Source organism: Xyrauchen texanus, chromosome 11 (genome assembly GCF_025860055.1).
Source record: "Xyrauchen texanus isolate HMW12.3.18 chromosome 11, RBS_HiC_50CHRs, whole genome shotgun sequence".
NCBI classification, from domain to species: Eukaryota; Metazoa; Chordata; class Actinopteri; order Cypriniformes; family Catostomidae; genus Xyrauchen; species Xyrauchen texanus.
Window position 1 is genome coordinate 9,022,991 of NC_068286.1, and position 17,968 is coordinate 9,040,958.

The 17,968-nt window shown below is 38.0% G+C and overlaps 1 protein-coding gene across 1 annotated transcript in view; it reads right to left on the minus strand.

The window, feature by feature from the left end:
* LOC127651440 (VPS10 domain-containing receptor SorCS3-like) overlaps window positions 1-17,968 on the minus strand; it is a 349,046-nt gene that overhangs the window by 73,010 nt on the left and 258,068 nt on the right. The window contains exons 5-9 of the mRNA XM_052137262.1: window positions 16,192-16,265; window positions 14,994-15,058; window positions 14,333-14,451; window positions 2,291-2,380; window positions 142-321 (exon numbers count right to left, since the gene is read on the minus strand). Coding sequence (XP_051993222.1) covers window positions 142-321; window positions 2,291-2,380; window positions 14,333-14,451; window positions 14,994-15,058; window positions 16,192-16,265 — 528 coding nt within the window. The remainder of the gene's footprint in view (window positions 1-141; window positions 322-2,290; window positions 2,381-14,332; window positions 14,452-14,993; window positions 15,059-16,191; window positions 16,266-17,968) is intronic.

Genomic DNA, 17,968 nt, shown 5'->3' on the forward strand with positions numbered 1-17,968 from the left:
GGCTATGCCTGAATGTCATGGTGAGATGTGGGCTCTGATTTGAATTTTAATTCTGCTTGAGGAGTAACAAGAATCTTAGCATGTCACCGCTGTCATGAGGGATAATGTTAGCATGTTAACAGGTTCAAGGTGAAGTTATGCCTCGTAAAGGTCGATCATGCTGTTGCCACTGAGGCCACGGCTTGTCCTGATGTTCTCCAGGGCCAAGGTGAAGTACACCCCGCACGTATCAGATATGTACAGGTTATAGGTGTCATTCTGGTTCCACTCCTGGACAGCGGCGAAAACCTGGCCCTGATCCGTGCTTACAATATGCATGTCCTATAAAAGAGGGAGAAAAAAGACAGCAGAGAGAGAAAGAAGAAAGCAGAAGTCATTAGTGAGGACCCCTGCTAGTTCTTGGTTGGCAGCCGCTGCAGGATTACATGCGTAGAGGAACATGTGTTTTAATGTATACCCAGCTGACAAAGGGAAGCCAACTGCAAAGGAGATTTTGCCCTTCAGTTCTTCAAGACGGAGAATGAAATATATGCTGGTTTTATGTTGAAAACCTCTATATACAGCACACTTGAAGATGTCCACTCAGTCTTTTTTTCCTCATTAAAAAGTTTTACATATCAAGAAATAACCTGTACTTTTGACAAATGCAGTGGCCCCAAAAAGTATCTAGGTACATAATCCACTCTTAAAAATACATATGAATGGCAATGCATTAGATAACCAATTCAAAGAGAGATAGCACAAGCACACTTTTCAAGCTAAATAATCTGCAAAAAGAAAATTGATAGGTTTTTCAAATGATAAGATTCTGTTCAAAATGAAGACAAATCGTATCCGGGCAATTTCTGTGTCCAAATGTATACTTATATGAGATGAAACCAGTCATAAGAGTGGTCTAGAGAAATCTGTTTTATTCTACACAAGGGTGGGCCAGATCACATGACCAACCAAATACAACTAACTACTGCATATCAGTATTCCCCAAATCACCAATCTGTTTGCCGAATCAATTAGTCAGGCATAATAAATGTGCATGTGAATAGAGTATTTCTACATTGTGGTATTTAAATTGCATAAGACGCCGATGGGAGTCAGAATTAAAGGTAAAGTTTGCCCAAAAAATAAAATGATCTCATCATTTTCTCACCCTCATGTCATTCCAGATGTGTATGACTTTCTTTCTATTGCAGAACACAAATTATGATTTTTAGAAGAATATTTCAGCTCTTTAGGCCCATACAGTACAAGTGAATGGGTGCCAAAATTGAAGCTTCAAAAAGCACATAAATACATAATTAGAATCCATCTTCAGAAGTGATTTGATAGGTGAGTAAGAAACAGATCAATATTTAAAGGCTCACTCAGTATTTTTTTCTCATTTAAAGTTTTACTTCTAAAATAATTAATAGAATTTTAAAACATAGGTATAAAATCATGACCACTCTTGTGAGATGAAGAGTTCAGTCATATCAGTAACCTTATAAAACCTATTTTATTCTACATGGGGTGGGGGTGCCCTCAAAGGGGCAGCCATGTTAGCATCATATGACAACGGAATACTTCTTCTTTAATCTAAGTATCTGCCATGTTATTGTACACTTTCATCTGTGGAATAAATTAATCCTGGTTTAAAGTGAATGATATTGGTAACTGAAAACTACTGTGTTTGAATGATGCAGGATCCAGAGCACTTGGTGTCACTGTAAGCCAATGTAAGCCACTTCAAAATACTTTTCTCTCTCTCCCTGCCCATTAGGGGGCGATGTGTATAAAGAATGTGAATCACCAATAACACAAGAAGAAAAATGTGAAAGTTAAATGGAGATTTACTGAGCTGGGAAGAGAATTTATAGAAAAAAGGACTGAACTATTGATCATTTGATCAGCCACTTCTATCATATCACATCAGTAGACATGGATTTAACCACTGAAGTCTTATGGATTACTTTTATGCTGCCTTATGTGATTTTTGAAGTTTCAAAATTTTGGCACCCATTCACTTTCATTGTATGAGAAGAGCTGATAAATTATTCTAAACATCTTCATTTGAAGTCATACACATCTGGGTTGGCATACGTGTGAGTAAATGATGAGAGAATTTTCATTTTTGGCCGAACTATTCCTTTAAGTCCAAGACCACTGTTGTATCAGCCAGTGCAACATAATTACAGAACGCCTTTATAGCAACTAATACCATGCAGTAGCTATAAAAATAGGAAATCATTTTGAATACATTTCCAGTATGACAGCAAGGGTAATTAATTTGAAATTTTTAAAACTAGTATCTTACCTTAGGCAAGGAGTACTTAGGAATTTTAATGCGTACAAAAGGTTCCCTTTGATAGGATACATAGTAACTCGCTCGACCAGATGTCGTTACCTGCATGGAAATGAAATAACACAAATCTTACAAACCAAATAACTGAAATCAACATAACAAGATGTGCAAACATGTATTGATTCATCTATGTACTTTAAATAAAATGTGCACAAAATGTGCCCGGTTTAGGGTTGGGCGATATGACCAAAATCTTACATTGCAGGATGAATAATTTTAAATCACTTTATTGGTTTTATGATAGTAGTATCATCATTTTTTATCATAATTTATTTTTAAATACAAATTAATGGTAGTTATTCATATTTTATTATTTTCTCTTTTAATTTGGAACTAGTTGGACTAAAAATTATTATTCATAATAAATTATAACATTATAAGTCTCACATTATTTAATAGCTATGTAAGAAAATTAATAAATAAATAATACAAATACTCAAAACAAGTTACATTTTACAGGAATATTCCAGGTTCAGTACAAGTTTAGCTCAGTTGAGAGTATCTTGAGCATTACGTTGATACCAAAAATAAATAAAAAAAAAAACTTAATAGTAAAGCATTTACTGTACAATGGAAGTAAATGGGGCAGGTCCATAAACATTGAAATGCTCACTGTTTTAAAATTGTTGTCACAATACATAAACATTATGTGTTAACATGATTTTATTGTGATAAAATCTATTTTGTACACTATTTTAGCTTGCTAAAATCGCTTAAAAGGTTTAACGGCATTACGTCGTCATGGCAATAAAGAGAGTAAAAGTAGATAGAGATAAGAGATAGCAAGACATTATGAGAATAATTTTACAACGACAAGGTTAGTAAATTATTTCTGTCACACTAAAGTCATGTTAAAAATGTATAATATTTACTTCTTGTGGCTATTTTTAAAACAGTGTGTATTTTTATGTTTATGGACATGTCCCATTCGTTTTCACTGTAAGTGCAGAGGGACGAGTCAAACATATTTTTTGTGGTAATCATTATGCCACAAATGCTGTAGATTGAGATTAACACGCATAGAATCCAGGATATCCCTTATCAACAGGTTAAGCCTTTTCTAAGACTGTGATTACACATTTCTAGATTATCTTGAAGCATAGCTTTATTACAGCTGCTGAGGGAGTACACACTGACTGTCGAAATCCACCGCTCTCTCTTTTTTATTTTTTCCCACATATGGAAAGTAGTGGAAACATAATAGTGGATTTTTTTCATTTGCTGTTGTAGCTAATGGGATTGCAAAACAATATGCAAATATTTGCTTTGGTTTCCCATTCACCACTATAAAAGTTTACCCAGCTACACTTTACTATTGTGTTCCAAACTAAGACATTTTGAAAAGAGTCTAGTAAGGCACAATGTTCCAAAGTTGCTTGGCGGCCTTTAAAAACTAATACTGCAATACTGCAGATATTGTTGACTTTTGTATGACAAATTACTTATGAACTTCATTTGTCAGTTGTGTTGGAAGAAACTGTCTGCTAAATGACTATTTGTAAATATACACTCAGTGAATACTTTATATGGAACACCTGTAGACCTAATATTCATACAATCATCTAATCAGCCAATCTTGTGGAAGAAGTGCAATGGATAAAATCATACAGATTCTGGTCAAGAGCTTGAATTAATGTTCACATCAACCAATAGAATGGGAAAAAATATGATCTCAGTGATTTCGGCCATGGTATGAGAGTTGGTGCCAGATGCGCTGGTTTGAATATTTCTGTAACTGCTGATCTCCTGGGATTTTCACATACAACAGTCTCTAGAGTTTACTCAGAATGGTGCCAAAAACAAAAAAGATCCAGTGAGTGGCAGTTCTACGGATGGAAATGTCTTGTTGATGAGAGAGGTCAGCGGAGAATTGCCAGACTGGTTTGAGCTGATAGATAGGCTACGGTAACTCAGATAACCCCTCTGTACAATAATAGTGAGCAAAATAGCATCTTAGAATGCACAAGATGTCGAACCTTGAGGCGGATGGGCTACAACAGCAGAAGACCACTTTGGACACTTCAATAGTGCTCCTAATAAAGTGCTCAGTGAGAATAAATGTAAAACGTCTCAGTTACGAATGTACAGTAAACTTGGTTCCCTGAGAGGGAACGAGACATTGTGTAATGATGCAATTGGGACTATGTCAGTGGTCTCACGTGGTCAGAAGCCTGTATAAAATCAAGCCAATTTATTGGCTGAGGGCGCTTAAGCAAATAAGCCACTGTGGCAAGCTTATGAACTTCATGAACTTACTGCTGTTCCATCAGAATGAACTTGAGAAGCAGGAGTCAAACTCTTGTCCAAATTATAAAATCTAACAAAAGTATGTGAGAGGAACATCCTGCCGTCAAACAAATGTCTTCCAAGGATGCACCTCTAGCCAATGCCCATGAGGATGACATGCTCCACAATCCAATGTGACAGTATTTGCTTGGAAACCGAAACACCCCTCACTGCGGCCACCAAAGCACACAAACAACTGCTCTGACTTACACCATTGGCTGATATATTCAACATATACCCACAGAGCCCGTACTGGGCATAGCATATGCAGCCTCTTATATTCCTCTGACTCAAATGGTGAAGGAAAAAAGGGCTGCAAATTAATAAACTGTTGATCGACAGGGCATGCGAATCACCAATCCTCTTAAATGATGCCAATGCTAATAACAGCGTCATCTTAAGAATCAGAAATGTATCAAATACTGATGTTAAAGGCTCAAACGGAGCAGCTGAGAGTGACTCTAACACCATAGATATATCCCATACAGGGACGTGGATGGGACGAAAAGGTCTAAGCCTGCGTGCTCCATTCATAAAACGAGAGACAAGAGAATGTCTTCCAATAGATAAAAAAAAAGAATCCAGCACTGAACCAACTGGGCAGTGGACTGGATCCTCACTCCTCCACCAAGAGGCAAAAATACGCTATTTAAATGTATATAACCTTCTCGTTGATGGAGCTCTAGCATTTAAGATTGTATCAGCCACAGCGGGGGCCAAACCCACAACTTCCATAACTTGGGCCAGGGGTGCCAAATGCTGCCCTGTGCCTAAGACAACATGTATATTCTATCCAAGGCATTCTCTCCAGGAGAGAGACCAGAGTCAAAAACCATACTTGAGATGACCAATACGGCGTCACTAACAGAAGCCGAACATGATCCTCCCAAACCCTCTGCACAACCGAGTGCAGCAGGTTCATTGCTAGAAATGCATAAATACACACAGTCAGCCACTGATCTGCCAGCTCATCGATGCCCAGCAGTGCTGGGGTGAGAGAGAAAACAAGATGGGACAGTGTAACATCTCGCTTGATGCAAACATGACCTCTCCAGGCACCAGTACCTGTCTGGACAGAAGATCCACCCCCAAATTCAATGCTCTACATGTACTGCTCAAAGAGACAGCACATTGTCCTGTGCCCACAGAAGAATACAACGTGCCGGCCTTAGCATGGCATGAGAGAGAACCCCTTCCTAAAGGTTGTTGTAAGCCACCAACAACCTGTTGTCTGATCGGATAAGGACACAAACTGCCATGAATGTCCGGAAGGAATAACCTCAAAGCCAACAGCACTGCTAGCATCTCTAGACAGTTTATGTGCCAATTCAGCCACTGATCTTCCCATACTCCGTGAGCAGGATGGTTCAACCAATGGCACAGTGGAGAGAAGCCCTTGCGCCTACCATCATTGTGACTGATTGAATGGGGTTTAACAATGTTTGCCTTATATGTAGTCATAATGACTGTCAACCTGAAGTTTGTTTACAGCAGGAAAATTTACAGAAACAAATCTCTTTTCTGGTGTTTTGAAAGGGAAAGTGGGTATGAATATTGGGAAAGAGCACTTCCAATTCTGTTATATCAGTCCGGAAACCCTTGGTCATGGGGACAAGGCCGAATTTGGTCAGGCAATTATAAAAAGATCTCACTCTGAATGTATTTTCAGTAGAGGACACCAGATAAACCATCTTGCCTAGCATAAAATGGGGAAGAATGTGCGAACATGGTGGAAATTGAGAGCAAGCAGGTTTGCCACAATGGCCCGAGCATTTATTATGAGGGGAACATCATGTGGCATTTATGACAGTGTGATTTGTGAACACTTGTGCTTATTATACATCAAATTATGTTATGCCTGTACCGAGACCCTTGGCCATGGGGACAGAGGCCGAATTCGATCAGGCAAATATAAAGAATGGTTCACTCTGAGTGCATTTACTGCAGAGAATGTCAGATAACCAATCTTCCCTAGCATTCAAATGGGTAAGAATGTATGAACAAGGGAAAGAGGCTGGATTCAGAATGAGTAAAAAAAGAACTTGCTTCCAAGAGTGAGCCACAGGGGAAAATGAGCCAAAGCCTACCTTTATTAGGCAAATTTTGACACCAATTGGCCCCATAGAAGAATTTTGATAACAATTTGTCTCCATATGACCCAGTGGTTTCTTATGACCTTGTCGATCATCCACACGTGCTAAATCTTGAGTGTCCGATGCGTATCGGATGGTGGACTCGCACAAGGGGAAGCAAGAGTGTGACCGATGGAGAACTCAAAACACAACTCCTTAATGATGGAAAGACTGCAAAATCTGTGAGTACAGAACTAACACATCTTAAAAGCAGAGAGATGCGCAAAGTATGGGCCACCATTGAACAGGGGCAGAGAATGAATTCGCATCTCTTCACCTGTCAAGAAAAGACAGCCGAGCAACCATTTCGGTTTCACAGCCTTGCAAACTCCTGGGACCCAGGCAGAATAGTAACACCGGCAAAGCATCCCATACGTCGGTTCAAAATACTGTATTGCAGAAAAATACAATTTTTTGAGCCTCTTAAGTCTCTGGGCCTGAGCACTGATCAAGTTCAAAAACAAATTTGTGCACTGAAGTAAGAAAATCTAACGAGATGGTGCCAAGTGCTCATTTGTACTGTATAAACCCCATATACGTTGCTCCTTATGGGCGTCGCTTAAGCGCCATCAGCCAATAAATTGGCATAGTTGCGTGCAGGCTTCAGACCACATGAGACCACCCAGAGAGCAAGGTGATGTTGATTCAATGTTGAAATTCCATTAGAATCATAATTTTGGTTGAGGTTGAATTTTCATTGCTATAATGAAATATATTATCAATATTGAATCAATGTTGATAATTCCTTGTTTTTCAGTGTTGAAAAGACAAACATTGAATCAATGTTGATTTTTGGTTCATTGACTGTCGTACATCTCTGACAGCGATTCAGTGACGTCAGGGCTACATTATGATTGGCTATCAAGGCACACGTGATCCAAGTTGACAGTTACACCTTCTCCAACGTTAGAGCAACTATCCCTATCTCACTATAGACTCTCTCACCCTCCAGGTAAGCATTAATTAAAATGTTGTCTTTAGTATTTTCTGAGGTAATTTATCTGTTAAAATTTGCTAAAATTATTGTAGACAACTTAATTGGCCTAAATTTACACCCATTTTGGTGATTAATTTAAATGGGAGTGTATTAATTGTTTCTGTTCAAACGATAAACAGATTTAACGGACAGTTGGAAAAGCAATGCTAAATTTCAAAATTGATTCAATGATAGTTTGGTTGATGTATTAACATTGATTCAGTCCCGGTCTGCAATCTGGGCACTGACATAGTCCCAGTTGCGTCATTACGCAACGTCAAAGTTTCCTCCGAAAGGGAACTAAACTTTTTCTCGCATTACCTCTTAATACAAACTTCATCCTTACCTACATTTTAGACAGGTTGCACTCTGTATTTTCGTATTCCTCCATGTTTCTTTGTTTCTCTCATGTGTAAATAATGTGAAGAAGTCCTGCCCACTGATGCACATACTCTATATCGACCGCGATGTAGCAGAATCTCTATGGCTTGAAACGTTTCTACTGTTGCACGCTATATACTAAGCCCTAACGTTTTCTGTATGCACTGTCAAATAATAAGAGCCTGTTCGAGCACATCTAACTAAGCTATAAAGTAGAGCGCTAATTTAGTTTCTGAGTGCGGTGGTTACTTCTAGAACAATCCGTTTAAAGAAACCCCCGACCATGATTGTGAGGATACTGTTTGGCCTCAGTTTGTTGATACCCTTTGCAGCTCAGGAGTCGAGAGTAGTAAATATCTTGTAGGACAATCAATGGCCTCATTATTCTCTGTCAAGAGAAATCTTCTCGTAAGCAACGGGCCTCCCCTATCCCACTCTGAGGGGAATTGTTGGTAATGATAGCACAAGTAGCAAATGCACACTGGTTGTTAGCATACACAGCAGGAGCTGTCAAAGTCTTGTCATATCTACAGCTGCACAAGAGGGAACGGAAAAATTTAATAAATTATTCTTCGGCAGCACAACAGCTACTTCATTCCTACAATGTAGCAGACACATTTAATTTATCCCACCTCTTTTTATCATTTCAATTAGAGGACATATATACACACAACATTCTTGTTAGTCTATTATGAAAATAAAATGGGTCCCTGATTATATGAGAGAAACAATTAGGGTTCTTTGATGGTAATATGCACCATTCAATAATAGAGGAGAGAGAAGGAGAGAAAGAGAAAGTTCTAAACAAACAGCATGTCTAACGTGTCTCCAAAATGGCTCTGCATGCAACATAAGCTCAGTGCAGACAGGATCGATGGTGTCCAGGGGTAGTTGAACTTCGGAAGAAACTGGGATGATCGATTTTTGTGTTTCACATTCTTTGGACTGTGATGTGATGTGACAAAACATTGGACTTTAATGTCCAGTCCTTAATGGCAGAATTTGTTATCTGCTCTGCAGAAAGCCTTTTGGAGCATCACGAGGAAATATTTTTAAACTCATCGACAATGTGTGAAACTTTTCAGTTGCCTTAGAAATACTGTAATTTGCTAAAAACAAAAAAACAATAATAACAAAAAAATAAAAATGTATTTCCAAGTTTGAAATAGAGGGACCAGATTTTGATATAGACCAAACCTATATATAATACAATTATATGTATTTTCTTAGGTACCCTATAATAATTGCTTCCTCATTTGACCTGAGTTGAAGACATTACTGTTCATGGAGTCAGAAATGAAAATATTCTAAAACTGTCCTGGATCAGAATTGGAAATTTAGGCCATTACTATTTCACTTCCTCCCATAGGCATACGATCATTATTCTGATCCACTGTGCAGTCCAAATGACACAGATAAGCAGATTTGACTTCCTTTTAAAACCACACTGTTCCTTTATACAACTAACATATTACAGCCTTAGGCTTAAGGTTTATTGATAGCGATTTGCAGCAACTAAGCATCCTGAAGTAATTCATTTTCAATTAGATTTGGTGATGTAATGCAACATTACTGTTCTTTTTGCAACTTTACGCCAATTAGCAGCAACCCGATGGGAACCGAACACAGATAACTAAAACAATTACTTTCTGTGATATCTCTCCAACAAGGAACATTATAACAGATGTTAATAAATCAAACTTTTTTCTGTAGTCCATAGAAAGACAGTCTAACACATACATACTAATCACATACTAATCATACCAGTCAATTGGTCATTATTGCAAAATAAACCCAACAAGGTGATCAGGACATTGACGTAAAACGTTGAGGACTTGGATCATCCTGAAGAGGTTTACTTTGTAATAATAACCAATTGACTGTACACTATCACATTTAATACATGGCTACTTAACAAATAAATTATTATACTTGGAATATAATTGTTTGAGTTAATTGTTTTATCATGTGAAAAGAACTAGCACCTTGTATGAGATTGCCTGCCAGGGACTATGATCATTTATACAGTTTAGTGCTCCATCCATCCATCCATCCATCGTCAACCGCTTATCCTGTGTACAGGGTCGCGGGGGGCTGGAGCCTATCCCAGCTAACATTGGGCGAAAGGCGGGGGACACCCTGGACAGGTCGCCAGTCAGTTTAGTGCTCATTATACAAAAATATTTGACCAAAGAATGCTGTGATTGTCATCAGAATCAAGACTTCCAGAGAGCTGTCTAATTATGTTTTTGCACACAGACACCAAAGTGATTATCCGAGGAAACTCGTAATATAACACTGTACTCCACAAGTTATTAGTCCAATTTCTTGATTCAAATTCTCAGTCAAGTCACAAAGTTTTCTTCTTTGCAAGACTGTGGGTTTCAAGATCACCATTCTGCCAGTGCCTTTTAAATTGTGAGCAAGGGAAATGAAAGATAAATCAATCCTAAGTGAACCTGCAGTAAGAATACATTGTGAGAGCCCAACAAGTCTGTTCTTCTAGGAAAGCCTTATTTCAGAATAACGGCAAGACAAAGGGTAATGCCGTTAATATTGTTTTAATATTATTTACACACTGTCTGATTTTCATTAATTGTGGATTTCATTGCATAATCCAAAAATAATAAAAATCTGCCATTGTTTCTATACTCCGAAAAAGTTTCAGAAGAGTCCATAACAATAGTTGTTCTTCTTGTTGAGTAACCACCATTGGTCACCTGTTCTACCAAAATTGTTTGAGTTGCAATGAGTTGCATTTTAGGTGACATTTAGTAAAGGAAAAGGACTAAGCAGTCAGCAATATATCATATACGAGGAAAGAGAAACTAGATAACCATGAAACATCTGAAGCAAAATTTGCTACTTTATGGGAAAAGAAAAAAAAATTATATCTCTTTTGAGTAACACAATGTATATACAGTATTAATTAAATTATTAATTAATTAGTAGTGGAACAGTATTTATTGGTTTGCATGGTTTGCATTATTGCAGTGTCTGAAGTAAATTTATATGCCAAGCCTAGTGTAACTGCACATTTACTGGTATCTGGAAGCGTTCTCAAATTAAACTGTCCTGTAATTGCTTTAAGTCATTTGGCTAACTGTCACAATTTTGTTAAAGGACTATTCTGGGTTCAATGCAAGTTAAGCTCAAAAGACAGCATTTGTGGCGTAATGTTAATAACCCCAAAACAAATATATACAGTATATACAGAACATTGGTGGCCAAAAGTTAGGAATAATGTAAAGATTTTGCTCTTATGGAAAGAAATTGGTACTTTTATTCACCAAAGTGGCATTCAATTGATCGCAATGAATAGTCAGGACATTAATAACGTGAAAAAGTACTATTACACTTTTGAAAAAATAAATAAAAAATCAGAACTTCTTAAACCACTTCAAAGAGTTCTCATCAAAAAATCCTCCACATGCAGCCTTGCAGATCCTTGGCATTCTATCTGTCAATTTTGTCCAGATACTCAAGAGTATTTCACCCCATGTTTCCTGTAGCACTTGCCATAGATGTGGTTGTCTTGTCGGGCACTTTTCACACACATTACATTCTAGCTGATCCCACAAATGCTCAATGGGGTAAAGATCCATAACAGTCTTTTCCAATTATCTGCTGTCCAACGTCTGTGTTTCTTTGCCCACTCTAACCTTTTCTTTTTGTTTTTCTGTTTCAAAAGTGTTATTCCTTTGCAATTCTTCCCATAAGGCCTGCACCCCTGTGTCTCTCTTTACTGTTGTACCTGAAACTGGTGTTTAGCGGGTAGAATTCAATGAAGCTGTCAGCTGAGGACATGTTAGGCGTCTATTTCTCAGATTAGAGACTCTGGTGTACTTATTCTCTTTTTTAGTTGTACATCTCTTTCTGTCCTTATGAGAGCCAGTTGTCCTTTGTCTATGAAGATGGTAGTGTACACCTTTGAAAGAAATCTTCAGTTTTTCCCGACAGCCCCACGTAACCTCTCCATCCCCACCGCCTCTGGTGTTTCGGGGTGCAGCGGTTTCCAGCCGAAATGTTGGGTGTTCTGTTGCTTCCTGTGGTCGCCCAGGACACAGAACATCCGACATCCCCTCAACAGGAAGTATCAAAATTGGTAACCATTTCAGAGAACCTGGAAGCGTTGAAGCTACTGCCGGGAATTTGTATGTGAGTCCTAAAGACAGTTGAAAAGGGATACAGATTTCAATTTGTCCGCTGTCCTCCGCGTTTCAATGGTGTGGTCCCCACTATCGTGAAACCGGAACAAGCACATTTACTGTCACAAGAGCTACAATATCCTCTGGTCAAAGGGGCCATAGAGCATGTTCTCATTCTAGAGAGCGAGTCAGGTTACTACAGCAGATACTCAAGTTCAAGATGCTAATTGTCAAAACGATCTTGTCACAAATTCAACATTGCAATTGGTTAGTCACAATCGATCTCATGGACGCATACTGTCATATAGAAATACTGCCACAACACTGGAAGTTCCTGTGGTTTGCTTTCGGAGGCGAAGCGTACTATTGGTTTCAGGTTCTTCCATTTGGTCTAGACTTATCACCTCGCACATACACAAACTGCATGGATGCAGCACAGACTCCATTGCAACTCCAGGGCATCAGCATTTTTAATTATATAGATGACTGGCTGATACTAGCACCATCACAAGAACTGGCATTACAGCACTGAAATATTGTCTTTACTCATCTGGTTTCCTTCCCAGAGAATGACATATTTAAGATATTTAGGGATTGTATGTAATTCGATCATGATGCTGGCACAGCTGTCTCCCGCTCGAATCAAACATTCAGAATACCCTGAGTGTAGCGGCGGGAAGTATGCCACCGCCTTGTGGGGGAAATATACGGGACTTAACTAAGGAAGACTGAGTGAGCAACAGGATCTTAGTCCCCCCACCCAATACTTTTAGTCTTTGTACAATGGTTAGTTGTATGTTGCACCTATAGTGTTGCACTTTTAAATGCTCAAGATGAGGTGCGGCTGGCTCCAGGGTTTACTCAGTACACGGCAGCCACCTGAAGTGTTTGTGTGCAGAAAACTCAGAAAGTATGTGTAGTAAACTGCAAAAACCCACCCTCACCGGATCTAACAATATAGGTAAGACGCTCCCACTCCTTAGTATAAGTGACTTGAGACAATTTAAGATTAATTAACAAAAACATTTATTTATACTAATTAAATTAAAAGTAGGTTATTTTCTTTTGTTTTCACAGGAAAAGTGAATCAATTTCACTTCCAATTACAACAATAATGAAATAAAAATTTATAAATCAATAAAGTATGAAAATTAACGATTCTGTGTCAGTTCCAGATGATTCTCAAACAGAATAACAATCAGTGTACTCTTTTTTAACAACACTGAAAAGTTTCACATGAACATTTACCTCACACTTTTGAATAAGTTCACTTCAAAAGTTTACTTAAATTCACATTTCAAAAACACAAAAAGATAAATTTGCTTCAGTTCAAAAATGAGTTCACCGTCGAATCCAGGACAAAACAATGGAAAAATGTGTTTCAGTCCATTCACGATTCAAAATGGTCATCAATGCACACGAACATGAAGTGTATGTATCCCTTTAGCCGGATGGGTCACTAATCACATTTCAACGAATGGAAGTTGACTCAACTCAACAGTTCTGTTTTTACTCACAGTAAAGATGATTTGCTTACCAGCAATAGGTAGAAAAATGGAAAGTAATGTACATCACCCATCTTTGGTTGCGGATGAGGTGCTGAACGATGACCAATGGATGGCAGGGTAATATCTCTCTACTCAATAACTCTCAGTGATTGTTTCTCGTGATCCTGACGACAGCAGCTTGATCCAACGAGGCCCACAACCCCAGCTGAGTGGCGCGTTGAGAAGACGAACAATAACACAACCCTACTTCGCACGACAAGCGACGGCATCCATGCTGTTTTAAGTTCGTTTGAACAAATAAAACATAGACCGTATGTAAAACACAAAAAAACAAGAGAGTATTTTAACTCCACTCACGCACGGATGCGGGAGAAAACTTTCTTTCACCTTCACATGTCAAACACCCATTAACACAAGACGTTCCCAAAGCGCTGAATCAAGCGCAGCATCTCGTTCCGCTTTTTCAGGGAACAAGGGTTACTGTCAAGCAACCTGAGACGTTCTTCTGTGCAGTCCTACGCAAATATAAACAAGACTAAAACATAGTAAGGAGAGCTCCATACCTGCACGAACATGTATTCATCCTGAACCACAAGTGAGTTGGTCTCAATATAGCTGGGGAATGGATATGTCTTACTGGATTCAGAACAGGCTTGAGCCCTGCATATCACATACTGGCAGTCTGATATATAGAGAGAGACAGAAAGAGGATCCTTGCTGTTAATAAGATTTTTGATGGGGCATTCAGTCCAACAACCCCTGTCTGACTCTCAGAATCTCTAAGAATACCCCAGAAATACAGATAAATAGGTCACATAAGTTTTGAAATTAAATGTCCAACATTAAAAGAATCCTCCCCAGGGGATGAGAGGATGGGACATGGGGGGAGTGCGAGAAATAAATATTTTCAAGGTTTTGTGGGACAAGTAGCAGGAGAGACAGATGAGGCACAGTTAAAGGGGATGAAATAGAAAGAGCAGGACACAAAAAAAGTGCTGAAAGTTTTGATGAATTTAGAAGAGGAGAAAGTTAAAGATGCTTGGGGCAAACAAACCTTACAAAAATAAGGATAACACAAAGAAAAAGTTAATAGGACAATATATATATATATAGGAGAATGTGGCTAAGAAGGAAGGAAGGAATGAAGGAAGAAACGTTTATATATATTTGCAAGATACTGTAGGAAAGAAAGAAAGAAAGAAAGAAAGAAAGAAAAGAACTCACGGCCATCAGGAGTGTGGGCTTCCATGTGCACAAGATCTAATTCCTTGTCCAGACCTGTTACTGACCTGCATTGGACACACACCACAGGAAGCAGAAATAACTTTTATTTACAGGGACAGCAAAAAAGGAGAAAAAAAAAATCACTGCTCCATAATAGATGTCTTACTGAAGGTCCATTTCAGCCAGCCAAGTAAAATAAGAGCATCTTTGTGGGCTGCCACTTCACCAAATGCCACATGATGGGAAATGGAATCAAAGTACATTTTATTTCAGAAGCAAAATGTGTGTATAAAGCCATGTATTTCTAGGTGTGTATTTGTGAATAACAGTGGGATGGAGGGTGTTGGGGATGGAGTACAGTGGTAATGAGAATGATGACACCTGTTGGAAATGTGAGAGTAGGTGTGTGGTGCATGTATTTGCATAACAACACACCCCTTAAACAACCCTACCATTTAGAAGACTAAGAGTTTCTTTTAGCTCAGGTAGGCTGAACCACATACTACTTTCTCTCTGCCTCATTAACAACTTTTAAATAAATCAGCTAAAAGCTCTGTATCCTCCCCAACCTTTAAACATTCTTCAGCGTCTAGCATTGGGTTGTACAAGCAGGGGATAGCAAGTACATTATTTCGGTTTGTGCTAAGTAAAATTATATATTCAAAATTGATGCAAGGACATTTCACCTACATTTACTTTCTTAGTAGAGGACATTCTTACAAAAGCAACTTACTAGAAAGTGCACAGATTAAACAAATAGTTATTTTTGCAGATGCATGCAATGATGAATCTACAATATTCCATTCTCTTATGGCCTCCTTAGCCACATCTATGCTTCTATTTCCTTTCCATCTTCTCCTGCCATGCTTATTCTCTCTTATCCTCAGTGCATCTTAAATTTATTGTCTCCATACTGAATGAATAAGACTTGTGCAACAAAACTCTTAAAGCTTATACAGTGAAGCGGATTTCATCTCATGTAGAAATGCACAATAGCCTGCCCATTTTCTGAGCATAAGGGGAACAAAACATGGAACGTTTTGCAACCATGTCCTTCTTCTCAATTGCTCAAAATCTTAGGATCTTGTCAATGTCAACCAGCACTTTACCAAATCCCACTTGTTCAGACAGAAAATTGTAAGCTAGTAACAATGTCTGAGAAATGGAGATGAGGTGTGATTGCAACTTTATCACATACCAGTAGAAGCGGTTCGGAGTCACTCGCTCGTGAACTAGCTGCCACTTTCGACCAAAGTCAAATGAGCTGTATAGCTGGAAAAAGAGGGAAAAAGTAAGAAGAGAAAAAAACAGGCAGTCATTAAAATCTGCAATCCTCCGCTCGGTTAACTTAAACTGTGAAGTCAGATTCTTCTCTTTGCAGTTAAGAGCTGTTATGAATAAAACTGATTCACCATTGTGATTTGGATTTTATTACATAGTTGAATGATTGCATGATGCTTTCCAGTGGCTCATTGCAGAGAACTAAAGTGATAAATTGTCATGGGTTAAGAAGAAAATCGTCATTAAGACCTAACAAATCCTATTTTGATTTCTTGGGGTCTTTAAAAGAAGTTGGTTAGAACTTTAACATCTTGTTTAGACTACTTTTCTGTATTATATATTTTTATGCCAAACATATCAAACCAATTATGTTTATCAAAGTATTATACTTCCAAATTTATCTTACGCATTATTATCACTCAAATTCCAGAATATGACAGGAAGGGAACATATACCAGACAGGAACAAAAAAAGAAACTACTGGCAGGAGTAGAAAGCACAGATCATTCGAGGTTAAGCGATTACCTGGAGCTGACAGAGCACACATCAAAATGTGTCTAAATGGAATTATTTGGACTTGAAGCTGCAAGGTGAATTTCAAGGGAGTCCTAATGGATGAGTCCACACAGGCCCTGAGGGAATTTGTTTTGTGGCTGAATCCAAGATTTCTGCCTCACTGTGTGTTCTAGTCGGTAAACTCAATCTGAGGACAAGAACATAGACTGTGCCTTCAGTTTCCAGAGCAGCTAAGCTCCAGCTTTTTTTCTAGATCTGTTGGGGATATGATTTTTTCCCCTATTTTTTTCTGCATTCTGTGGTAACCTGCATGTACAGTTTGTACTTCTTTTTTTATTTTGTATTTTTGATCAAATTTGACATAATTCTTAGTATTCCCTTATAAACTTATTTATTGTTATCACAGACATTTTTTTATTTAATGTTAATTTCATTTTATGGGTATGAGGTAATATTCTGTATATTATCAGTGTAAATTGAAAGGATTACATTAAAGTATTTTGTTATAAGAATGACACAGCATATTACATATACAATATATTCAGATAAAAAAACAAATTATGCAGCTGTTCATATCTTCAAATGAATAGAACCATAACAGTCAAACAAAGGCCTGCAGATTGCATTTTACATCTTGACAAGTCGCTGTGCATTACATTAGGACAGAACAAAGAGAGTTAGCATCACAAGCTGTTTACTGATAGGAGCTGGGAGCATTTCACAAATATCCAATAACAGGACTGATGATTTTGAGGACAGAGTTTCTAAGAATGCCTCCAATTGTTAAAGTTCAAACTGTTGTACTGTTTATATATAAAACAGTAAAAAGGTACAAATATATTTACAATTGATTTTTGTATTCAAATATATTTGTAATGGATTTGTCAATATGTTACGTTTCTAAAGCTGTAAATACGTAAAAATGCTTACGTTTTTGATGCTTTCAATTGTCAATATTGTAGATTTTATTGTCTATCCAAACATACAAACGTGTACGGTTAGATGTTACAAATATTAACGTACAAATAGTTACGCATATTAATTAGATCAGGCTGTACATGGTGATGTACACTCACGTTCTTATTTTAGAAAGCAACTGATTGGACAATATTCTGTGTAGAGATAATATTTCCCAGAGGAGAAAGACTGTTGGGGGAATTTTATCCCCATCATTTACT